This window comes from Melanaphis sacchari, unplaced genomic scaffold (genome assembly GCF_002803265.2).
Source record: "Melanaphis sacchari strain LSU unplaced genomic scaffold, SCAv2.0 Contig7_pilon_pilon, whole genome shotgun sequence".
Taxonomy (NCBI): domain Eukaryota; kingdom Metazoa; phylum Arthropoda; class Insecta; order Hemiptera; family Aphididae; genus Melanaphis; species Melanaphis sacchari.
In genome coordinates, this window is record NW_020271560.1 from 5,621,485 (window position 1) to 5,649,132 (window position 27,648).

At 27.9% G+C, this 27,648-nt stretch overlaps 2 protein-coding genes across 3 annotated transcripts; both read left to right on the forward strand.

Annotated features, from left to right (window-relative positions):
- Positions 1–214: 214 nt before the first annotated feature.
- Positions 215–10,945, forward strand: LOC112601754 (facilitated trehalose transporter Tret1-2 homolog). 2 transcript variants are annotated; one of them, XM_025349527.1, is made up of 8 exons: positions 215–382; positions 466–521; positions 639–702; positions 4,554–4,922; positions 6,062–6,315; positions 6,935–7,150; positions 7,817–8,071; positions 10,212–10,945. In XM_025349527.1, exons 2-8 carry the CDS (start codon positions 486–488, stop codon positions 10,509–10,511), a joined length of 1,494 nt encoding a protein of 497 aa, XP_025205312.1. In that variant the 5' UTR covers positions 215–382; positions 466–485; the 3' UTR covers positions 10,512–10,945. The 2 variants fall into 2 exon arrangements, with proteins under 2 accessions (XP_025205312.1, XP_025205311.1); XM_025349526.1 differs by having other exon boundaries at positions 215–521.
- A 5,685-nt stretch (positions 10,946–16,630) lies between these two features.
- On the forward strand, positions 16,631–24,584 carry LOC112601789 (facilitated trehalose transporter Tret1-like). The gene is made up of 6 exons (XM_025349567.1): positions 16,631–16,754; positions 18,607–18,972; positions 20,030–20,286; positions 20,455–20,670; positions 23,771–24,025; positions 24,239–24,584. The coding sequence occupies exons 1-6, from the start codon at positions 16,703–16,705 to the stop codon at positions 24,458–24,460; spliced, it is 1,368 nt and encodes a 455-aa protein (XP_025205352.1). The 5' UTR covers positions 16,631–16,702; the 3' UTR covers positions 24,461–24,584.
- The last annotated feature ends 3,064 nt before the right edge of the window (positions 24,585–27,648 follow it).

Genomic DNA, 27,648 nt, shown 5'->3' on the forward strand with positions numbered 1-27,648 from the left:
TTATTCATAGGACGCTGTGTATAAACGCTGTTAACCATTGATGCGTGTTGTATAATACTATCATTATAAACGTATATGTGCATGTAAAGCTCAAGCACAGGCAACTTGTTTTTAAAATATCTATAAAGAAACAGTGGGGATACAAAACGTATACCTACCTAATAATAATCATGTTTCGTCTACGTCCGTCTGTCTCTTGATAAACGCGGTTTAAATAGGTACAAAAAATATATCCTTAAACAATAGTGATACCGCGGTATAGACAGACGTTTATACTATATGACAACCATTTAATAATAAATATAATATTCTTTATAAAATTCGTAAACCTGGAAAAAAAGTTGCAATATAAATAGCAATTTTTATATCCATATATTGATAGGTACAACACCGAATATTTAATTGTATATATCTACACTTGCATGTGATTAATGTAGACTAATATATTTTCCATTTTCATACAAGGACGTTTATCATTCATTGAAATGGCCTTGTCGGATCATCATAAAAAATCAAAAATCGTAAGTCGATCTGAATAAAAGTTATAATTTGATTTTAAACGCTCATTTTCGGTAACTTACTCATTACGTGGTGTGTGTAAAATCAACAATGATATTATAGTTATTTTTGTATTTTAGTTTATGCTGATATACAGACTATCAGGAGGAGCTATCAATGCTCAATTCATCGTCACGGTGATTGGTGAGTATTCAACTTTTATTTCACATTGAAAATAAAAGTTCATATTTTATATATTTATTATACAAATAGTTTTATTTATGAAGAATCGGACGAGTTTACAATCTTTAGAAAATTACAAACTATAACAGATTAATAATTATATGTTTTATAAGAATTTGAAACTTGAATAAATGTATCTATTAGACTTAAACAATTCGTTCGTAAAGCATTAGATTACAAATTTAAATTATATAATTAATACAACAACCGATTTTAATGCTATGGCCTACGAGTAATTACGTAATAATAGTATTATGGCAATGATTTATTTAAGTATGGTAATCGTTGCATATTCTTAAACGTTCTCTTTCTATTCTTACAGGTATGGATAAATTATACTTTATATTGCATACCCTATTGTGATTGGTGGCTAATATTATTTTTAATAAAATGAATATATCACATTTTTATAGTAATTTTAATTTCGAAATAATTTTCAAAAAATATTTATAAGTCGAAATAAGATTTGCGATCAGTAGGGTTGGTGGTGCGTTACTAATACTACTAAAGGACCATTATTATGATTAACTTAAAAAATAAGTATTTTTTAACTAATCAATTTAAAAACTATTAAAAATCATTTTTATTTAATAAAAAAAAAAAAAATATTTAAAAGTAATTATTAATATCATGGGATGGATTACTCTTATCAGAGTGATGTTGTCATAATCCTAACAAAAATACGAGACTTTAATCCTAAGTGCAATGCAACAACTACCATAAATTTATATTCTGAGGAGACTTAGATCTTGTACTACAATCTTTTTTAATATAATATACAAAAAAAATTACTTATCACTGTAAAATCAAAGTTTAATATTACCAGTAGGTAATAAGTTATAATTTCTTACAAAAAATTATATGTTTATCAACTATATTGAATATAGTAATTATACAGCACTGCTTGAATAAAATAAGTCTAATAACATAATTTTTCTATCATATATTATTATTTTTAGTTAAATGAAAAATGAAAAAAGGATTAGACATAAATAAAATAATTGATGATTTTGTTAATAAAAAGGCAAGAATAAAAATGCTTTGGTTTAAATTTGCTACCTGTACAAACTATGACAATATTAAAAGAATCATCTGATTTTAATAAAAAAAAAAAAAGTTGATAAAGGGAGTTTAAGTGGCTAATAGTTTAGTCGCTATATTATAATATGAATAGCATAATTCTATCTATTATTTTTTTTTTTTATTGCAGTAGTTTTTTCTTTTTAATTATTTTTATAAGGTATACTTGAAGATTTTTATCATATAAATTTGTCCATAGATATAAACAATTTTACGAACTTTATCTACAGACATGAGCTTAAATAAAAAATAAAACTGAAATTTATAATAGTATAATAATAATAAAATTGTAAATAGGTATCGACAAATTGATATCAAAAAAAACTTCAAGTTTATTTATAATAATTTTTTTATCATACATTATCAAAAGCTTTAATAGTGCTAATTCTAGACTTATGCATTATCTAATAATAAATTGTAAATTGTTAACAAACACGCGATATAATGACTTATTGACTCGGTTTACGCTCTCCCTTCGGGCTTAGCGTTACACGCAGTTTGACAACCACTGGTTCAAGTACCTACATCATCTGTACCTATATCACATAATTGTATGTAATCGATTTATTATTAGTTTATTACTCGACCATGTCTACATGATATCGGCAATCAAACTTCGCGACCGCAGTATAAAACGAATAACACAAATACGTACCGTGTAATATACCTACATATCAATGTATTTCACTCGTTCTTCGAATAGCCTTGCAGTTTTATACATTAAACCGCGACGGAACAAACGTTTTTTTGGGATTCGTCACGTCGGTCATTAGCATTGGTACGGTCAATAATGATTAGAGACATTATATGATATTATCATTGCTTATTAATATTCAAGTCGGATTCGCCGAGCACCTACGGCTTCGGCAAAATTAAAACGAAGAACCGAAAACGAATAACAGATTATCCATCTGTTATATAATTAATGCACGATACGAACCATTTATGAACGTAATATGATATATTGACCCATTATAATTTGGTGTGTGTGGGGATAGTTGGTTTGTTGTTTTGTTCGGTTCAAACGGTTTTGTCAAACGGATTACGAGCTACGCGAGATTCGTACATTCGTTTCAATGGCTCTGTATAGGTTTATTTTTTAAAGAAGAATGTATATATTTGTTATTAGTTAGCGCCGTTATCACTCGACAGTGAACCATCTGCGTCAAACGAATTTCTCCGAATCAACTACGTGTTATACACATTACTGTGTACAATAACGTAATTGATCTGTTTAAATTATGATTCAATTTTAATTCGAGTATTGCCCACGTCGAAATCGTTTTACCGGCTCCTATAATTTTACGTATGATCTGTTTTAATAATCTTGCGATTCTATAGAAACAATATGAAAATAAATTATATTACATGCTCTGAAAACATAGGTTCTAAAGGAATTCCTTCCGAGCTATTCGTTTGAACGTGCGTTGTCCAACCTTTTGTGCAATTGACAATCATATCGTCGCACTTACTAAATTTTATATTTTAGAACTCTTTTGAAGATTATCAAGGATACGATTAGCATCAATTGTGTGTATATATATATAGTCCGTACATATACAGTAGATCTGGAAACCGTAATAATAATTTGAAAGTTTTTCTCACGGCTATTTTAACGGTGTGCTAAAAGTATCGTATAGGCAACAACATAACTGTTATGATACTGGAGCGTATTACGCGTTATTACCGGCGAATAGCGATTATAACTTAAGTGTATAGTTTTTCATCTACGAAAATTGGGTTTATCGTTGTATCTGCTCGACAAAAACTCGCATTGTTAATTACCCGGAAAATTGGGTAGTATCGTTTACATTAATTTTGATAAGAAACAACATTTGCCGGGTATACGTATTAACGTTATGTCCATCGGGGTCAAATGGTGAGAGTAGCCACAAAGGTAAAATAAATTATTTCGTTTACATTTTACGTACGAAAACATTATGACGACAGTCAAACTGTATACCTTGGAACATTATGATAAAAGGAAAAAGGAAAAACCCAACGTGAATTTCACGACGCGGAAAAATATTTAATCGCTTCTGTCAATTAAAAATAATCATAACCTGGTATTGTTATATAACTCAACAATATGACTCACGGGCCATGGCTTTAATTATTAAGTGGAGTTCAGATACAATTTCATACCTCGATTTTAATACATGCGTTAATCTTTGTGTATCGGTGCCCGAAGATAAAGTTATTTAAACTGCTGTATGAAACTAAATATTATTTTAAATCTGCAGCTATGCGTATGGGGTATTTAATAATTATTATTATGCGTATTGTGATAACTCGCCGTGTTGCGTGCACTTAGGTATTTATTATTTATTAATAATAATTGTAGATGTTGTCGTTTTAATATGTAATTATACTATTTGAGTAACATTGTGGTTCGAAATTAAAAATGTTGTTCATGACATTTGGAGAATGCTACCAAATTCTATCAACAGGAGCCGTTGATTTGCAATTTTCAAAATACTAATCGAGCCATGAGTTTTGTATGTAATTTTTACCGTGATTCTTAAACCAGTTAAACACAATAATAAGGTTGAAGGCTACAGCGTGATATTCTTCTCTCATGTAAGGATTGACGACACTCGACGTAAAAGTAAGGCCGATGTCGTGTAATGATTTTTAAAGTCGATTGACCCAAACGTTTTGTTTTTTTGTTTTTTGAAAATCGTAAATCATGTCTGTCCAACATTGTCATCGGAATAATTCATTCATTTCAGCGGCACTGGGAGCGATAGCCAACGGTACCATACTTGGGTGGTCGTCACCGGCTCAAAGCATGTTCGAATCGGACGAATCGCTGTTGCCGTTTGACGTTACTCTAAATGACGCCCAAACGTTCAGCTCAGTGTTCGGCATCGGTGCGGCCCTGGGAGCACTTCCGGCAGGATACGTGTCCAGGGTGTTCGGTCGGGTGACCAGTATGATGCTGTTCGAGGGATTCCTGTTAGTCGGCTGGATCATGCTGATATTTCCCACTGCCGTTTGGTTGCTGTCCGCCGGCCGGATGATTCAGGGTATCGGAGCGGGTGCTCTATGCGCCGTCATACCGTCGTATGTCGGCGAGATAGCTGAACCCCGGATGAGAGGTGTGTTGCGTTATATTTTCAAAGTGCTATTTTTTTTTTTTTGTGAAAAACTGATTTTCGATTAGATATTAGTGTTTAAGATAACTTTAACTGCTATGGATAAAACACGCGCAATCGTATAGCTAGGTGTAATTAAAATACAGAATTGGTTCCTGGGTCAAAAAAAGTGTAGATAGATATGAATTATTGTAGTTTCTGTGGATAAAAATTACTTACTATCCTACAACTTAACTGTTCAAATTGATTTATATAAATAAATATGTACCTATAATACTATTTAAATCTGATAGCTGCAGTTTTATACCAACAGTTTTAACAGAGTTTTTATCTAGGTATTTTAGAACAGAGCTCATTTCAGAATAAACTACTTATTGTTGGATATAATTTAACGAAAAACTTAATTTAAAATTGTATTCTTCCCGCTAGAATATTATTTTCGTTAATTTAAAAAGAAATCTAGTTTGGAATATATCTGAAATATAAAAAGTCCACTTAGTGCTTAAAGTCAAGAAAAACAACTGAAAAGAAAAAATTATTTAGTGGAATAAAATAAATGAAAAAATTTAATGATTGTTTTATGCGGTGTTTACAAATCATAAAAACTGTTTATTATAAATGCGTATCACATTAATTTGTTTTTATTTTTTATTATAATTAACTTAAACGTATTTGATATTGAGTCGCATGTTAGACTATCATTATAAAACTATTTTATTGTTATCAGTATAGAAAAATACGCTGTTATATAACTTATTGCTTATATTTTGTATATAGGTTGAATAGAAATAAAAACATAATAACTATATTATATTGGTATTCCGTACACGCTCGAGTTTGTGAAAAATGAGAAGGAAACTATTGTCAGCGAAGTATACAATAATTTTTTCAACTGCAGCAGCTGATTTTTAACATAGTTGCGTGTTATTAGAACGAAAATTCATGGAAACCATATCCTATATTACCTGTAGATCACCCGGTAACTAATTCATATGAGTAGAACATAACTATGTATATCTTATAGACTAACCGAGAACCAATTTGGTAACTGGGAACCAATTTTTCCATTAAAATGTATTATATTTATTTATATCACGTACCTATTAATATTATACTGTATCATCCAAAATGTATATCGGTAGGTCGTCTGGGAACGATATTCCAATTATTCATAGTCACCGGAATACTATTTTCGTACACGACAGGCGCGTTTATGAACTACGTGCCGTATTGCATTGCTTGCGCTTTTTGGGTGATTTTACATTTTGTCGGCGTCCTGTGCATACCCGAATCGCCATACCATCTTATGAACATCAATGATCTCGATCGAGCGGCCGCTTCGCTGCAGATACTTCGAGACTCGTCGGACACGACTGAAGAATTGGCATCCATCAAGGTAAGATCGAAGTGTATAATATGTAAAATAATTTTATAATCATTGATTTTATAATATATTATATATATGTATATCGGAAACTACCGAGCGGATATGAAAGAGGCTGTTTATGTTTAAAGAGCACACTATGGAACAAGTTATAAACATAATTGTTGTAGAATAAACTCCTGTACTTGGAATATTGAGTAATAAAATAAAAACACAATGGTACCATCTGATCAGTAAACTAAAATTTAAAAAAATAGTGAACATTTTTCTTTGGCAAAGTTGAATAATACTGTCAGTTATTAGTTATTTTATTGTCAGGATTGTAATAATTTAAGTTTTTTCAGTTTATTTCAAAATTATTATTATGAAAATGTACAAGAAAAATAATTTATGATTTTTCAAGTGAACTAAGGTAAACTAAAACCGAGATGCAAAGATATAGCGCAATATGTTTGTTCAATTTTTTATGGGAGAAGTTGGGTTTACAATTAATATAATATATCATGGTATTAAAAATTTCAACTATATATTATAGTATATAAATATATATATATCAATCGATGGAGTGTAAAATAATTCACTAGGTATTGAAGAGTGAAATATGGAGTTTCCCAATTTAATTTTTTTTCAGTTATTTGTCGAAAAGCAGCAATCACAAAGTTATACGGTGTTGGAAGTTCTGTCTGACAAAATTAATCGCAAAGCCCTGTTGATCAGTATTGGATGCATGTTTTTCCAGCAAATGAGTGGTATAAACGTGGTGATATTCTACATGGCCGATATATTTAAATCGACCGGCAGCAATATGAGTCCGAATGCATGCACTATAATCGTCGGTGTCGTACAGGTAATAAAGTGACGACAATTAAGGCACAAGTAGAACTAAAGAAATTTGAAAACGATATAGAATAAAATAATTACAGTATTATGAGTGGTTCGTATTTAATAAAAAAATTGTTTGCTAGTCAACGAAAAAAATATAATAAAAATATATAAATCACATTAAACATCTATCGACAGTATTCTATGTCGATCATAAATTAAAAAATTATATTACGCGTTCAATTAACTTTTTTCTATGAGAGATAAAACTAATCATATACATTGGATTTACTCAGAGTATTTTTGCTGTTCACATAATATTATACAAGAATAAAAATATTACCTTCCTAGTTTTAATGATTTAGTCACTCACGAGTTAATACTAATTGAGTAACACTGAATAAGACTTAATATCCATTATAAATAATAAATATATATTATTATAATAAGACTTCACATTATATTCGTCATATCGAGGAGGATAGCTCCGTACAAAAAAGTCTAATGTCTATAATGGTACTTTATAATATATATATATGTAATGTGTAAACTGTTAAACATGCAAAACCGAAAATATTTTAAGATTTTCAAATACCATTATTATGAAAAAAAAAATACATTGCAAATTATAACACTGTTTTATTTAAACTATCAATTTCAATACTGATTATTTTATTTATTTGTATTATAGCTTATCATGACGGTCGTATCTTTTACGATCATTGACAAAAGTGGTCGAAAAGCATTACTCGTGATCTCGGCATTACTAATGGTAAACTGCTATGCTGGTTTGGGTGGATTTTTCTTAATCAAAACTCATTATCTAGAACTCGCATCAAAACTCAACTGGCTGCCCCTAGTGTGCATCGCTGTGTACATATCGGCGTTTTCCATCGGTTACGGTCCTGTGCCTTGGATAATGATGGGTGAAATATATTCGTCGGAGGTTTGTAACGCTCAAGAATTTCTCAAAGTCGGTTTCACTACGATACATAATATTATTTTTACGCGCCCCATCGAGCGTCGTATATAATATCATAATAGTATAACAATACATTTGTGTGATACGACAACAGTCAACAGCCATGCGTTGGATTATCGGTGCTCGTCTCGCTATAAAATGTTTGTCTTACCGATCGTATGCCTAGGATCATATATTTAAATATCTTTATACAAAAATATAAGGATCGAACGATAATTAATCAGCTACCAATAAAATGCAGCATTTATATTGTTTGATAGTAAAATGTTTAGCATAGGTGGCCAACTTGCGGCTCGCGAGCCACATGTGACTCTCGTCATTGTCAGATGCAGCTCGCGTCTTATTTAAAAAATCAAAATTAACTTAATGTCATTATGAATTTTAATTTTTTAGGTATTGGCTTTTAAAAAATTATCATATTATATAAAATGTGTCTATAAACATTTTGGCTCTTGGTTTCATTGTATTTATCTATGTGGCTCGCGAACCTATTCACGTTGGCCACCCCTGATATATAGTGTATTAGTGTATAATGTATGCCTACTTTGTTCGATATCAAAACGCGCATAAAAACGTTACAACGACAACATTATACGAGCGTCGAGCACCGTCTTCGCATTCGAAATGAATTAATTGTGGCTGCCTGCATATTATTATATATAGTTTATATTGTATATTAAGTAGTGAGTACACGCGTTTACAAAAATAGTAATAATAATAATAATAATAATAATTACAAAGCACAGCGTATACGTACAATTATGTATCATACACGTACGTATTCGTATAATGTGTAATTGGACCGATGATAAAATAAAGTATAACAGCGTGAAGGGGCCGATTTATACCTATATATACTATACGTATGTGCCATTACAATGTCACGGGACCGGCTGCGGCTTAATAAACGTTTCACTCTGCCAATTTGGTCTCGAGCTTCGACAACACAATGGAATAAAACTCACTCACCCCCGACAAAACATATAAATGAATTTATGCGTCATACATATGGCGATATATGCATACTCGTACACACTAAACATTCCAATTTACTACGCATTATTATACAGTGCCGCGACGACGTTTAATTTGATCGCTTTCGACCGAAAGACTCGTCGGAAAGATGATAGTACTTGACATAACATGAGTTCCAAATCCACAACAAATTTTATTTTACATATTTTGACTAGGTGTTTTTGTTTTCCCCGGTTATTTTATTAGAATGTACATTAATAACAGTTTGTAACAAGTTAAAATTTCAATATTTCGAGACTTAAATTCAACAAAATTTAACATGTCGACGTCGATCCAATAGTATGCGTGTGACCTAATTATTGATACGCAGTAGATTTATCACACCAGTACTCTACTTCAAAATGTCGACATAGAGTTCGTTAGTTTTTTTGTAGTTGATTCGTGATAAAATTAATTCAGATAACACATTTTTATTTTTATTTTAATACTGTTAAGTACATTATTTACGCCAATAAGATTAAATATATTCATATTTACTACCTATAAGTAATTTTAATGTTGTAAAAACAAAATATTTTTAATCATGTAAATTTATCCTATATTAGCGTATACACAAAACGTCAACGAACTAAGTTAACTGCGAAGTCTTATTTTTATAGCCATACGTTACCTGTCATGTTAATGTTTAAATAAAAAAAAAAATTATTTATGAACAAATTTAAACTGGCGTGTAATGATAACAAGATATAATAATATAATAAAACGAAACAGCAAAATCTTTTTCTTTCAAAAACCCATTTTATTTTTTATCAAAATATATTTTAATTCTTTAAATTTCTGTTATGATTTTATTAAACTTATATATCTATATAATAATCAAATTATATCATAAACAGTTATTTTATTTGTCGTGTACATTATTAAATATATTTTATTTAAGTACTTAATTCCAATATAATTTAAAAAAAAATAATTATTAATTTGTCTGTACTCAATAATATAAATTAATCTTTAATTAACTTGTGGTGATTTATACTATTATGCATAAAAAGTTATACAATGGCAATAAAAGAAGGGGTTTTTTTTATGTGAGTGATAATTTTAAATCCAATATACTCTCGAATTTCAGGTGAAGCCGATCGGCACGAGTCTGACTACCTGTACCAACTGGACGTTAGTGTTTGTGGTCACGTATGTGTCTACCGAACTAACTCGCTGGCTGGGCCAGGCCGGTTGCTTCCTAACATTCAGTGTGTTTTGCTTGATGGGAGCAGCGTTTGCAGCGTTCATCGTACCGGAAACGAAAAACAAGACGTTGGCTGAAATACAACTGAAACTCGTTGGAAAGTCTGAGGTGCTTCCAAGGGCGGTCAATGTTGTGGAGGCTGCGGAGCACGAGGCAGTTCAAACTACCACCACGTTTTCATAAACCTACGTTTGGATTTTGGTCGAAGTTTTTCAATGAGATTTTCAGTACTTGTAATCAATATATTCCATACATAATATAACAAACCGTAACGAACATTTGAATTATATTCTTATGTTTAAGGTTATTTTTTATTTTTTCGTTTTAAGTACAATTGAAGAATATTAGAGTTATACAACATATTTTTTTTGTTTAAGCATATTGTTTAAATATAATTATTGTTAGTAAGTTACATTTCAATGGTATATAAGCTGCAAGTAAATATATGCATATAGATAATACATGATGATTTAAGCGAAATGTGTATATTAATACGTGTATTTATCCTTAGACGAATCGCGTGACCATTTATTATGCAAAGGTCGAAAATATAATGTATATTATCACGATATAAATATCTATTTATACCATTTATGGTTGAAAAAATTTAAGTTTTAATATCACTCATAATAGTTGGTATTTTATTGCATATTTATATTATATGCATGTTAAGTCTGTTTATTTTAACTATATCTTTTAGTAATAAATTATTATATTTTATCTCTACCATTAAGCAAAAAAAAAAAAAAAAGCCAGTAAATTTAATGAGCAAATTGTGTGTATGAATAGTTTTATAAAAATAATTACTTTTTAAAAATAATTTTTAAAGCTTATTTGCCTTTATTAACTAAAATCAATAAAATATTGATAGAATTAAAATTTTAACGTATACAAGCCTAAGCTTTTATAATGCAAATGAATAGAGACAATAATAGTTACAAGATTATCACAATAATTGTTAACAGTAATTTAGCAGATATAATATATATTAATATTGTATACTTTATAATGAGAAATTAAAAATGATTGTATTACTTAGATTTATTTGGACAAAACACAAATTACAGGAATAATAAGTTTAATAATTATTATTTGTGTAATACTGTAATGTAAACTTAGTGTTAAATAAATCATATAAGTAAATAATATTATTATATCATTTAATGCTTGATTAAAAACAAAATTAATACTAATGTATATAATAATTAATAGTATCCATAAAAGAATATGACTACTGATTATAAATATAGCTATACATATATATAATATATATATAATTATAAAAAATTGTGTTAAATACGATTTTTTCAAGCAATACAAATGTTAACTTAAAAATAATTGAATACATTAAATATTGTATTGTTATCTGTGATTTTATAAAATTAATACAATTTTAATTTATTTTATAATTATTATAAATTTGATTTATTATAAAATAATTAAATATTAATTTATTTATAAATTTTCCTTGATAAAGGCTATTGAAAAAGAAATATGATTCGATCAAGTATTAAAACATTTATTAAAATCTTGCAAAGATGTAGCTGGTGTTTGGGTATTGGAAGACAAATTACCAATTTTCGTTCTATATTGAACAATGGCGATCAATAGATACTGGAGTTTTGTCACGTACTCGTATATTGTAGTAAAACGATAATAACAACGAAGTAACTGGGTGCAACCGGATATGTCCTTTGACCAGTGATTTTCATACATTAAGTAATAACTAATAAGTATTGCGTTGTTATAATCGTTATGACGTTCGGGCTGACTGACATGCGGGAAAATGACAACGAGCTTGGTTTTGAACTTGATCGGACTATAATAGCAAAGATGAAATGTCAATAACATGATAAATTTTCGAAAGTATATTACAAATAAAATATTATTATTTCTTATGTCATTCCGTATAATATTTAAAATACTTAATTATGTTTATTTCTGTCGTTATGCAATTTTAATAAAAAAATATAGAAACTATTTAATATTACTAGAGATACAATATCGCAGTTGGTGAAAACAAAGAGAGATGCTAGAAAGGGCTAAGCCCTCTAAAAAAATGTTAAGTTCCCAAAAATACTGATCATAGTGAAGATATAGATATCATAAGAAAATCATTTTTTTTTAATTTCATCAAAGAAACCATCCTTCTTTCTAAATGTGAAGTTATTTTCAACTACAAATATGGCTTCATAAATATCTTTTTCAAAATTTGCATAGGTATAGTAACATATTTTTATAACACAAAAATGAAAAGAGATAATGAATATTAAATATTAAAAAAAACATAATGCGTATATAATTATTATGTAATAATTGCATTTTATCATCTCTAATTTCATATGCGTTTATTTTAATTATATAATAACTAATCGATTAATTATACGTAATAAGTTCGTATACACACGCACACACACATATATATATATATAAATATAATATAATATAATAACATCGAAAATCAATTATTAAAATATTTTATTTAATCATTGTAAATATTGAATTATAAATGTATTAGTTTGATTTGAGTTCTTAAAAAGATTCATTGTTTTACGCAGGTATGGAAGTTTCTAATAATATTAGTTTTTTTCACGCCAAATACAACAAACAATGATAAATAATATTATACGATGTAATAAATTTTTAAAGTACCTATAACTTAGATTCTCTAATCAAAATGTAGGTATATTATGTCACACAATGGTCGATGGCAATGAATTCAGTATTCCTCAGACAATGCCGAGGTAAAAAATAAACGTATATGGCACTATTAATTACAATGAAACCGAAAGATACATATTAACTATTGTACTAACTTTTTGTTCAAATGTAAAGTGCCTCAAGATTTTTTTTATAAATGATTATATATTGTGTATATTATCTTAAGGATTCTAAAATGAAAAATTGTTTTCTCTCGATGGTCGTAATAAAACGTCTTTTTTTTATGAGACATCAATTTTACACTGGAGATAACACGATTACCGAGTGCACATTTTATACCACGCTCGTGGTTTACGTACTCGTTAATTACCCGACAAAGTAAATCGTATCTAAATGTCAAATCGTATAGGTACGAAAATTATCGGAACATAATTATTTGTAAAACGTATACAATGTACATGTTTAAACGTGAGGTGTTATTATATTATTATGGATGAGTTTTATTTTATATTTTTACGACTCGGCCGCGGACCAAAACATTATCATATATCGTCCCTGATGTGTGATGATCATGACGCATTAACGATTGACGACGCGTAGTTATATCGTATCGACTTGAGACACGTTTTCGTCGGTTGTATATTATCATTAATTATTATTTATATTATTTATATTATATATTCAGTCGGCCGTTTCGCAATAAAACAACATAAAATGTCCACCGATTGAGTCTCTTCAGCGAACTATCGTAAATGGTACATAACATAATATGTGAACGATAAACGTGTGACGGTTGTATTGGTGTATCATGTAATATGCATCTCTTTATAGGTACTACCAATATAGTAATAAAATAGCTAATATTATAATATATATACCGTCGTCGAATTCTATGCTGCGTGTAAAGTTACATTATTAATTAAAAAAAATATTATTTTTTTTTTACCTCACAGTCATCCTTTTTATATATTAAGAGTATAATATTATGATAGTTAATTTCAATTCATTTAACTGATATTTTTGATATTGGGCATGAAAGTTTGGGCGTCTTATTATTTCTGTTTAAATCGTCACGACCCGATTTCACGACACTGTTATTCTTTCATTAATATTTAAATTAAGGTCATAAAAAGTTTTACTTTAAAAAAAATAAAATAATAAGTATTTTGGATTTCTAATTTCTGCTTTAAAAAGGGTATCAGTCAATACAGTTAATTCAATTCACCAACATTTTAAACTGTCATACGGTTACTACTGATTATGAGACACAAGTCTATTTATAATGAACAAAAGTCCACAAAAAATAGAATATTTGTATTCAGTTTATAGTGTTTATACTCCCAAGATCCTGTTTTAAAATAACGGTTTATGTGGTTTTAAAGGAAATTGATTTTTGTATGACGTGCTAACTGAAGCGGTACACAAATTTGAAATTAATATTTTATAAAAATAGGTCTTCTGAAACATTTATCTTTGTACATTTTTCCTATCGAATTGTGTATGTATCGTTCCATGACAAATACATTCATGAAACATCTTATATATATTATAATAAACAATATTATAATATCATTCTATACTGAACACACTGGAAAATGGAAATAAATCCTATTGTTAAGTTTATACTTTAGATTATATTAAATTTATGAAAACATCAGCTAATTAGTAACTTAAATAAAATTAACGGTCATAGGTTTTGAAGGTAATACATTTTGACAAGGGAAATATTTATTTTTAAAATTTTTAAAATGACAGTTTATGATTAGAAGGTTTAGTATATCGAATAGCTGCAAAAGTCATAAATCATAATACTCCATATTTTTTTTATTATTATTACGATTACGTAATAAACATAAACGTAATAATAACCGATGGAGTAATCGATCGCGCCAAACGTTTATCTAATCAATTCAATTACTATTAAAGTACTTTACCTCATTCTATCAACTTAGTTTTGAATGACTTAGTTGCGTGGTCTTAAATAACAAATAACCACACCAAAATTCTAGGTGGCAGAAAAAAATATATGTTTACGATTTATATACCAACATTTTTATAATATCTGTACACAATGACGTAATTTATTATTTAAATTATTTATTAAGCATCATTTAATTATTTTGAAATAATATCTTATAATTTGTCTTATATTTTATCTTAATATAATTTAGAATTTAGATTAGAAATCCATATTTATTATGTTTTTTTTTATTAATGAAATGGTGTTGTAAGAAAATTAACTAAAGTGATATTTTCGAAAATCCAAAACAACGCCGCAAAAATTATTGTATTTGCATTAATAGTATCTATCAGTTTATCACTAAAATACTAGATGATTGGAGTATAATAAGACATTATTCTTTTGCATTAAAATCAAAAACACATTTAGCTTCAGTTTTGAAATTAATACGCTTCGTTGACAAGTCTTATGTAAAACACTGTTTGAACGGTGAAACGCATTAGCTACTGTATCAATTATGAGTTTAGTCTGTTTAGACTATTTTTAGTTATAAATAATCAATGACTAAAATATCTATTGAAAATTACATTGCTATTATATTGTTTTAAATATTTCATTGCATGGATGTTATTTGTTGATTAACCATAGATTTTTTTTGTTAAACAAACGTCTACAATTCGTGTGTACAGTGCATTAATTGTTTAAAATGTATCTACAACAATTTAAGTGTTTGAATTTTGCATTAGTAATATTTTATTTTAAAATAATATTATAAATCATTTAATTCATACTGTGTTACATAACTAACATACCGAAATTCACGGTATTACAAAAAAAATAATTTATTCATAATGTACATATGTTCAACAGTAAGTTATACGGTTCAAATTCAGTAATAAAACGTAGGTATGCAACCGGTATCGCATACGAATAAAAGTTGAGCTCTCTGCTCTCTGCAATACGGTATAAAGACTTAAACCTTCTTTTTTTTTTAAGATTTAGAGCTGCAGCATATATTAGTTATTATTCATGGTACTCTAACTGAATTTAACGCAAATATACGTTACTGATCCTGATCAACTGCTTAAATCATCACCTACCTACTCAATCTTACACAGCATGCGTTCATAACCGTTGTAGTTACCGCAGCTACTATGACATTTTATTATCATATTTCGAGTCGTGGCCAATTGGCAATAAAACTTCGATAATACTTCATTTTCGTCGTAACAATGAGGGCCATTATTTCAAACAAGATTATTATAATATAAAACCGCATTACAGGTCGATAATAAAAAGGTCGTTTAAAAATATCACATTCATAAATGGTACGATGTTTAGTAATAATAAATTATATTATTTATATATTATGTATAATTCACTGTGCCATTATAATACGGTAGTTATCGGTTTGCATCAAGAACGACGAGTATGTAGTAAGAAGGTACTTATATATGGATATTAGATTATAGACAGTTGTTTATGTTTTTAAAACGTATGTCAATAGAACAAACCGTAAAACATTCATCTGTCAAACGAATATAATATAAAGGTTGCACCTTGAAAACATATTAGGCATACTAAGACAATAATAGCCAAATTACATGAACAATAATTATTTTGAATATTTTAAGAAGTTGGCGTACAAGACTCAGATAAAACTTAATCACCTACTAGTCTTAGGAAGTCGGACCGAATGTATACCGTGTGTATTTAAATCGTACGTTCCGAATCTCGATAATCTGTTGGAATTATGTTGAGTGTTGTGAACGATAAAATACCTCAGATTGTTTTCGCATTATCAGGTACGTACCAACAATCGATTTACACAATGATAAAACGTTTGAATTATAATGAATTGTAATGTTATGTATCAGCTACAATAAACTAGTCGAAAAAGAATATTATTATGTTCTAATGAAATCATTTCAATTTAGCAACATTATAGATAATGTCTTAAATCCGATATGTAAGATAAACAAATATAAGTTCGATATTAATATATTCCATATCGATTAATTGTTATTCTAGTCGATCATCGTTCCTGGACTGCAATGTCAATTTTTTCTCCTTGTCCGATTCATATAATATAATAAATATCGCGAGATCGTAACAAATAAAAATATGATTATTATTGTGAATAAATGTATTTCTTCAAGGTACTGCAGTCATATTATATTGAAATGAAAATAAAATGATAAAGCGTGAAATAAAAAATATATTGTTGTCAGACGTCCAAATTCGATGGCATCGCTCTACTCAAATGTCACTAGGACGTAATATAATACACATAATTACGTAGTTTATTTATGACATCGAAATACTTCTTTAAATAATAATGATCATGGTATCATGGTCTTCCATAACGCATATAGCACATCACATAATACGATTCGTATGGAATATACATATTATACAGGTATGCACTCGTTAATGCAATCGAACTAAACTATTGACGATAATTTAAATGACAATATATATACGCATAACATGGTGCATATATTTAACACTCTAATATCAAACAATTTTTCAATGTTTTTATTCAATTTAAAGTTGGATTTGGTGAGGATTGAGGAGAAAAATAAAATTTTTATAAGAAACCCAATGTTCAAAATATAACTTATTAAATACTCTGCTGGTTTTCAACTATTAATTAGTTGATTCCAACACTAACACAATAATCCATATTCAAAAGTAATAGGTAGAAAAATAAAACGTCCTATTCATATAAATACGACGAATGAGACGTATATTTACTTAAAACTTGAAAAAAATGACAAAATAATATATCGATTGTATCAACTGTTTGTCTATGATATGACACATAGAAGCCGAAATATTATAAAATAATTGTAGGATGAAACTTTTAAATGAAAGTCTTCAAACTTTTTCGAATAACTTTTTAAGATAGTATTTTATATATGTATTTTGCGGAATAAAATGCATATCATATCATAATGACGATGTGCACTTTATCAACTGCGCATTTCTGAAAATCACGGTTTAACCGAATTAATATATAACCATGTCATAAAAATGTGTTCAAATCAATTAACCTTTAATTTAATAAATAGCGCAGATTTATTTTTGTTGGATTTAAAACATATTTATTTTAAACGCATAGGAAATTACTCAAACAAAAATAGAATAGAAATCTTCATGATCTCTGCAATAAAGTTTCAACATAGTTGTGACCGACGTACAAAGACTAATGGAAACAGTAGAAATAGTTCATTTTTCTTTTTCTGATTGTAAAACTAAATGACAAAATTATCCAATATTATTTTTCAAGTTCTACCCTGCACATACAATAACCCAGCACGGCAGCACTGCAATCCACCACAAGCAACTCGAAATCTGACTTAAAATTAATATATTAATTTTTTTTCTGTTTTCTCTCTACTGCGCAATAATGATTAAAACCTAATGACACATATTTTTATCTATTTATTCTATCCATTAACTACAATATATATATATATTAGTTAACTCATAATAATTTTATATGTAATTTTAAAATTATTTGAATCCCAATGAATGTCTAAATCGTTGGCTACTTGTATACATATATGAGAAATCACTCCTACGTTATTTTTTATAATATATTATAATAATAATAATAATGTACACGTAAATTATACATGGATTTTGTTTCAGCGTCTCTGGGAGCGTTCGTCATTGGCACAGTGCTCGGATGGTCCTCGCCGACGCTGACGATGTTCGAGAACGGGTCCGCCGTTAGCTTCGAGGTGTCGTCCATGGCCGCGGCGACCGCATGCTCACTGTTCGGCGTTGGTGCTGTGATAGGTGCCGTGCCGGCGGGCGCCGTGTCTTCCGTTTTCGGCCGGCGTGTGTCGCTCATCGTTAGCGAGGCGCACGTGGTATTCGGGTGGTTGATGATCGCGTTTCCAAAGGCCGCCCGGATGCTGTATGTGGGCCGGATACTGCAGGGCGTCGGGTGCGGTGCCATGTGCACCATAATACCCATGTACGTTGGCGAGATAGCCGAACCCGAGATCCGAGGTTTTTATCCCGACCATTTTGTTATTAATATAATAAATATGCACTGTGGAATATATGTACAACCGGATGCTACTGTTATCGGAGCTACGAACAATATTTATAATAATATGCTTCAACAGACGAATCGACCGGGGCGAAAAATATCCGCGTAATAATGGCATAATATGTATATAACATAATATTATATTATAAATTTGTTATCCCGGATTTCTGTGATGACTTCATGTCAATCGATATATGTGAAGTGTGATAATTTTTATATAGATTAATAATTTATATACAAACCTATTCATGTTATTTACTCAAATAGTTATTTTTTTTTTTTTTTTATAATAAACACTCGCCCGAACGGTTATAAAAGTGTTAATTTTAAAGTAATATATGATAGCTATATTCGTATTAATAATTGATTTCTATGAAGAAAATAATCTTAAAAAGACACGAAAAAGGATTCCGCTTTGGTGTGTGATAGACAACGAGTAGATCAATACAATGGATGTGTTAAAATTGAATTCATTAATACGAGTATATCATTTCGTGTACACGAAAAACGATTCTGAGCTGAGACTTCTATCAGCCTATACCATTAAGTACTTATAAGTTATATTTCATGATATTTTTTCTAATATTACTATATAATTTATCACTAATAAGCAATCATATACATATCATTGTAAAATCAATCTAATCGTCACAATGCTCTGAATCTATAATGGGTAATTACGCATAAATAAGTGATAAATAATTTACAAAACACAGATAATATCGTCGATCTAAATCGTTTATGCTTTTTTTTTTTTTATAATAATGGTATTTTATTTCATCGATGCTCAATTTATATACCAAAAAATAATATATAATGTATTTAAATATACAATGAAAATTGTGAGAAAATTATACATCATTAAATGCTTATAAATCCGGAATAAAAATCTTATTATGTGAATTTCTAGAACTTTTTTCCTAATTTGAAAATTTCTTAAACTATACGTCAATTGTTCGTAAATAGTATAAGTACTTTTCTTTGTACTTACCTACATAATTCGTTGAATTTTAGGGTTCCTCGGTGGTTTTTATCAGTTATTTGTCGTGTCCGGCATTTTGTACTCGTACGTGCTTGGAAATTTTTTGAATTATACTCAACTCAATTTGGCGTGTGGCGTGTGGATGGTGATCCACATACTGGGAGTGCTGTACATTCCAGAATCGCCGTATTTTCTGATCCAGGAAGACAGAAAAGTTTGCGCCGAAGAAGCGTTGGCCCGGCTTCGAGACGCCAGTCACGACTGCAAGTCTGAACTCACCGAAATACAGGTAAAATGCCTAATTGTGTTATAATAATAGTAAACTATGTAATTGAAGTACAAATTTTCGTTTCATTTTTTTTCCGATCGTATTGTATGCTTAATATTAACGTTTAAATTTGCCCAACTACCCAAATAAATATAATTTTAATGATAATTATTTCTGCAACCACCGTAGAAATTTATCGAAGAAGAACAAAAGAACAGTTATACTGCGCGTGAGGTGCTTGAGAAGGACGTAAATCGGAGGGCACTGACGATCGGCATCGGTTGCATGTTCTTCCAGCAGACGACCGGCATCAATGCTATCATATTCTATATGAAACACGTGTTCGAAATTTCGGGAAGCGACATTAGCCCCGAAATATGCACGACAATTGTTGGCATAATACAGGTATCCAATACGTAATATTGTTATATCATTCGTATTTTAATGTGATTTCAAGAATTATTTAACTATTATAACGTCAAATATTACGACTATAGACTACATCCTCACCCGTTTCATTCACTTTATTTTCCCTACTTTTTGCAAGAATTTTCATCATTGTTCAAGTATAATATTTTAACACTATCATTAATTTTGTTTCAATTTACATGTAAAAAAATAAAGAGAAGATTATTACTTTTTCGATTGTGTATGTGTAAGCACTGTTTGTTATTTAATAAATAAAATCGACAAATGACACGTTTTATAATTATAATTATTGTAGTTGTCTGCTCTTGTATTAAGACAATCGTTTGTAAAAAATAATGACACTTTGTTCAGTGGGTTACACGGCGTATTATGCAGGCAATTTAAGTACATGAATGTTTTGAACTGTTAAACGTGCTAGCTTATACCCACATACTACATAGCAATATTATTTCTTTAAATAGATAATTAATTTGTGTAGATCTAATGATATCTCACGATAATATTATTTTTCACTCGTAGTCTATTTCAATATTCGATCTTGAAAATGAAAAATAAAAAACATTTATTACAGAAACTAAAGTGTGTATGGTCAAATTATATCTAACACTTAATTTAGTACACATTATAATAATAACCATATTATTAAAATTCAAAACAAACTTCGTTATTCTATAATGTTATTCAGTCTTAATAATTTTTAAGCTTTATGATTTTATTAATAATAGTATAATACATACATCACATTAAAGTTTTTACAAAAGTGCATAATATCACGAAAATTGCTAAGAAATTAATTTATTATTGTACAGAATATTCATTGAAAGACGAAAGTCAACTAATAATATATAATAATATACATGTGTTGAAATATTTTGATTCGAGAATTTATTTAAAAAAAATAACTGATTATTTGACGGTCGTCACTATTTTAATGAAATGCACTTATGGTCATTAAAATTTTCTATTTTATAATAAAGCTAACACAAAAATTCTTGTAAATACAATTCCTCACTTTGTTTGTATATGTAAAAACTATTGGATAATTCATTAATCGTAATGCGTGGTTTTTTTTTTTATTTAAACAAGACAATTTAAAATCTGTACAATAATATGACAATAAGTAAATTTCATAAATAAATAGATAATACATTACATGATTACATGAACAATATAATGAACAAATTACCATTGATAATAATTTTTAATTGAATTAATAGGTCTCTACACTATAATCTTAATAATATTTTTACACGTTGGCGCCTCTTACTGAATATTACAAAATTATCTGCAATTCGAATATAATATACAAACTGTTTTAATTTCTTCTGGTGTGCTGTAATTAATATGATAAAATAAAATACTTGGGTTAGTCGAAAATTATCGAATATGGTTACAATGTCGACTATTTTATTTCATGACTAATATTTGAAAGTATTTATTGTATTTATGCTTACTGTTAAACTCTTGTTTGTTCAGTGGAATATTAGAAGATGACGATTATCTAAAATTGTGTTTGATGAAAACGTTGTGGTTTTTTTTTTTTAATTATTGAATCGTACAAATTTATCTTTATTTTTATTAAACCTAAGTAAAATAGAAATGACAACATGTATTAATATTTATATATATATAAAATTTGTATCAATTTTTGTTCTCACTACAGTGGCTCATAGACCATAGTATTTTGATATAATTTCAAATCTAGTCCAAAACAATTTAAAACACTTGCGGTATCTATGATTTATATATAACCTATTTGTCACTGTAAAAATGTGCATAAAAGTTTTGTCGTATTATACTATTATAAGCCCAAAACCGTGAACAATATAGATATAAAATACTTTCAGAGAATTCGAAAACCCTTATTTTGTTTTTTACACATTTCTTAGAATTTATTATTTTTTAATGTTTATTGTAAATATAATTGTGTGATTGGAAATATGTATATTCTAGGGTAGAATAAGCTTTTATTATCATATTACCTCTATGCTACACCTACTCCCTACAATATGTTTTTATCATACAATTTTATAAACTATTTATTCATTTATTAGAACAAACTAGAAAAACTAAATAGTCATTACTGTTATTAGTTATTTGTAACAATAAATTAATTAACAAAAATAGTACAATTATGTATTATTATTATTTTTATTTTTATGCATTTATATCGTAACATAATATTTAAACAAAATAATTTTTGGTTTTTTTGATAAAATGTTGCTGGTATTTTACACAAAAATTACAAAAATAATTAAATGCACGACAGATAAAAAAAAGGGTTGTTATCTATGATATGCGAGGGTGAAAGATAAATATATTTTCCTCTCATACACACTCTTTAGTGTTTTATTTATTTTTTATTGGATTTTGTAGACGCTTTTTTAATAAGAATAATAACATTTTGAAATTTTATACATTTTCAATAGTTATAATAATAATTGTAAATATTTAATTGTTACTTAATTGTGAATAAATAGTAAAAATCTAAAGAGTTTTTAAAAATAGTCGGAAATATTTACTTTAACCACGTTAATTTTCGATGAAATCGATTTTGTTTTTCGTGTTTATAAATAATCGTAGGGCAGGTATTTGAAACTTGAATAAATATTTAAATTAATATTTTTTTAATATAATGTGATTCTTTAAATATTTATAGTTATTTTTATTTTTTTGATTAATGTTGATTTAATTTTTACTCGGTCAAGTTTGAAAAAGTATTACAAAATTCTCAATAAATTGTTATGAATAAATCTAAAAAAAAAATACATTATCATAATTTTCTTTTTATTAACGTTTGAAATTATTTATAAGTTTATCAACTAAATTATTCAATTAACTGATAAGTGCAGCAAGTATGTGGGTATGTAAATCATTGCATTAAGGGTTAAATGTTATTTAAAAACAAAATTACTTTAGGAAGATATATCTTCTTTCCCTTTACTAATATGATATGTAACTAGATTTTTTAGGCGTTCTTTGAAATTATTAAATACTTTTTAATAATTAAAATAATTTTTTAATACATTTTTTTAATAATATTATAATATTCTTGATAATGATATTATGATTTTAGGTTGTAATGACGTTCATATCTATGATGATTACGGACAAATTTGGCAGACGTTCATTAATGGTGTACTCGATGACTTCGATGGGCCTCTGCTTACTAGCACTATCATACTATTTTTTTTCAAAAAAATACAATCCTCACGTGGCCCAAACACTTGACTGGTTACCGCTCGTGACCATAGTGTTATACATTTCCATGTATTCGATCGGTTGCGGTCCCATACCGTACATAATTATTGGGGAAATATTTTCATCAGAAGTTAGTCATATTATCATTTTAATATCATATTATACTAAGTTATCTTTATAAATTAGATAACTTTGTGCGTTTATAATTGTGATACCTATTAACTAACATTATAATTTATCATAAATCAGATGAAGAACTTTTTTGAAAAAAAAAATCATAAGAAATTGTTATTTTAAGATGCATAGTCATAGATATTAAATATTTATATTGACATTTTTTTAGCTCAAGTCGATGGGCACAGGCATGTCAATTGCCACCAACTGGATATTGGTCTGGCTGGTAACGTGTCTGGCCGAACCTATGGACAAATTTATTGGTCCGAGTGGTACATTTTTTGTGTATTCCGGGTTTTGTTTTCTGGGCATGTTGTTTGTTGTCAATTGCGTACCTGAGACTAAAAATCGATCTCTAGCTACGATTCAATCGGACCTCGAAAAGAACTAACAAACAAATTTAGTTCATTTCGTTAGTGTGAAATCGTTGGAATCACACTATAAACACGTTGTAATTTTTATTAAAATTAAATGTATTATTGAAATCTGGAATTAAGCAATAACATGTTTTTTGTACGATATTATTAATAATGATAAAATAAATTTATATGATTTAGAAATGGTGTACTTGACAAACATATTTCAATCGTCATATTCATGAACAATACATATATATATATATTTATACATTTATTTATCGTAATTATTTGGGTACACAAGTATAATTAATGATAAATATTAAATAATATAGGTACTTAAAAGCTCTTAAAGGTAAAATATTCATATAATATTATAAACACGTTACACTTAAAAATCTGGATACAATGTAAATAAACAATTTGATTTTTATCACATGAAAATAAATTTTCAAAGCATTGAAAATATATTTTCGGGTTAAAAACTTTAAATTTAAAAACGAAATTGAATTCATTATTCTAAGTTTTGGATATAAAATATAGGTAATAATTATACATTGGTACATGTGAAACGTCAATCTTATAAAATTTAAGTGCTCTAAACCCAAGTGTTGTATAGTAAATTAATAAGTCATTATACATTCATGACATTTTTAAGATTAAACGTAGATACTAAACTTATATAATGCTTTGATTATACACATTAGTTTTAAGCACATAGATAAATACGTTTCAATTGTTAGCTTTTGCATAAATCATTTTTAAGTAAAATAATAAAGAATATTCTTTAAGTAATAAAAAACTACTTATTCCTAACACTTTTTATTTATTTTAAATATTTAAAAAAAAATTATATAGTACTATTATACGGATTTTATACGTAACCACTCTGAAGTGTAAATAGAGTACAAATCATATATTAATAAATGAAGGGCGTTTAATATTTAAATATTATATTTTACAACCAGAACATTGTTTATAAATATAATTATTTTATGTCATAAACTATAAAAATAGAACTGATAATTAATAAGCAATAAATATAGTAAACCTGCATTGAATAAGTACTCAAACATTAGTATAGCCTTACAGTTTTAAACCCTAAGATGTTTACGATTCAGTTATAATTTATTCATATTTACTGAAATATTATTTTGTTGTAGAAAACATTTAAAGTAATATCTATTTATAAAAAATACTTACCTAAACTAAATGTAATAATAATAATGTATGCGTCATTGGTTTTGCGTTTACATTAAAATACGCGAATACCTTGAAACTATTATTTGTATTTTGTACAATCGATAATAACGCGCAGACATTTTATTTATTGGTAATTTTTTATCCTGAAATATTTACAAAATGAAATTAACAATTTTATTGTAATAGTATTTTAGTATATTACTTATAAAATATATAGTATAATAATAATACTATGTTTTTTCTTAGAAATGCCAATCGAGTTGTAGATATATTACAATGTTTTCAATTCCACAGTAAATATAATTCTATTACATTCTACGCATTTAGAAGGATTTACCATGAGGTTTGTTTATTTATTTGTGAGTAGTAAATTATTTTTTTTTTTTGTGAGTATAATAATATAAAAGCAGTTTCACGGTAATAAAAGAATAATATACTTTAATTCCTATTATAGAAAATAAAATATTACTGTCGAGTTTCTATAGATAACGAATACAATATTACATGGACTAGAAATTTTTTAGTGTTAAGCGTTGGTAAAATATTGACACAGACATTGATATGGACTTTACTAATAATAATACAAAATAATTGAAATATCGTCATGTACAACTAATATAATTTACATATTATTCTGTCCGCATGTAATTATGAATAACATATATAATGTTTATACACTATACATTATTGTATGGGAGCGATACTGATCGACGTTAGATTAACTACGAATAATTACGTTTACCGGTAAGTTTGACTGAATAATGAGGCGTAGGTGTTAAACGTGAAACAGAAATTGGATATGTATTGTTATTAAATTATTGTGATTTGCAACTCTGAATGTTTTGGTTGTGGTACAGAATGTATAAGACAGACAATCGCAGATGCCTCGGGAATATTTATATTATATAGGTAAACTACGAATACAGCAGAATAAAATATTATACATAAAATGATAAGACTGATAATCGAATGAACCTTTCCGCCCAGCGCTTTGTATAGGTTACCAACCGCAACCTACGCAACTTAAACAATATTTCGAAAATTTCACAATAACATGATACACGACGGGGGCATAAAATACCATTAAAATCGAAGGAAGGCTGAACTTAACAACATTTAACCGACCTGTTTGTACACAGCATTTTATTGACGATTAGCGAATAGTACGTTAAAGAGCTGATTTTCACGAGTAAAATAATAGGTATGTAATTATATAGTTACATAACCCAATATTGACATGATCTGAGTTTAATGTTTTTGCATGATTTTGTGAATAAAACATCATATAATTTTTCAATGTGACGAAAATCATACTTCAAAACCTAAAAAAGTGAAACTATAGTCGACTGTTATATACAAATAATATTAAATATTTTTCATAGATTCAAGTATGACTAAAAAAAAAAAAATGCTGAAGAAAAAGACCTTGAAGTAATACAATTGATTCAATTCAATTAAACTATAAAGTGACTACATGCGAGAACACGTAGATACGTTAAATAATGCAATTAAAGAGACTTTGTACAACTCAAGGGTTCAGCTGTTAGAATAATATTATATGCTATAAATAATTAAACATTACGGTTAATCCGGTCTACGAGTGTATTATTATGGTTTGCAAAAAAATCGTTTATAAAGAAATATTCAACGCTTATACTCGCTTAAAACTCGATTCAGTATTGAATACGATAATTTTACGTAATTAAGTATAATATAAAAGGAATATGCTTATTGATATGCATGAGAATAAAGTTAAAAAAAAAATACAACTATCGATTCTAATGTATCTATATTAAAATGTAGTAGTATAATATCATTGGTCTTACAATTTAAATTTTAAAGTTTGTATCTTATTTGTTATTTGTTATAGTTATGTTATCTTTGGTTTTCTATAACTAATGTAAAAAAAAAAACTTTATATACTTAATATGCTTTTAAAACTATATGTATATATATATAAGTATTTTTGAGATGTACCTATGTATTATATAAGTACACTATGTATCAGTAAACAGTAACG

Bases quoted from the DNA above. Each gene is read 5' to 3' on its own strand.
- LOC112601754 (XM_025349526.1), top strand. From the start codon at position 486: ATGGCCTTGTCGGATCATCATAAAAAATCAAAAATC. The intron at 703-4,553 runs GTGAGTATTCAA...CATTCATTTCAG, and splicing joins ATTCATCGTCACGGTGATTG to CGGCACTGGGAGCGATAGCC. The intron at 8,072-10,211 runs GTTTGTAACGCT...CTCGAATTTCAG, and splicing joins GTGAAATATATTCGTCGGAG to GTGAAGCCGATCGGCACGAG.
- LOC112601789 (XM_025349567.1), top strand. From the start codon at position 16,703: ATGTTGAGTGTTGTGAACGATAAAATACCTCAGATTGTTTTCGCATTA. The intron at 20,671-23,770 runs GTATCCAATACG...TTATGATTTTAG, and splicing joins CAATTGTTGGCATAATACAG to GTTGTAATGACGTTCATATC. The intron at 24,026-24,238 runs GTTAGTCATATT...ACATTTTTTTAG, and splicing joins GGGAAATATTTTCATCAGAA to CTCAAGTCGATGGGCACAGG.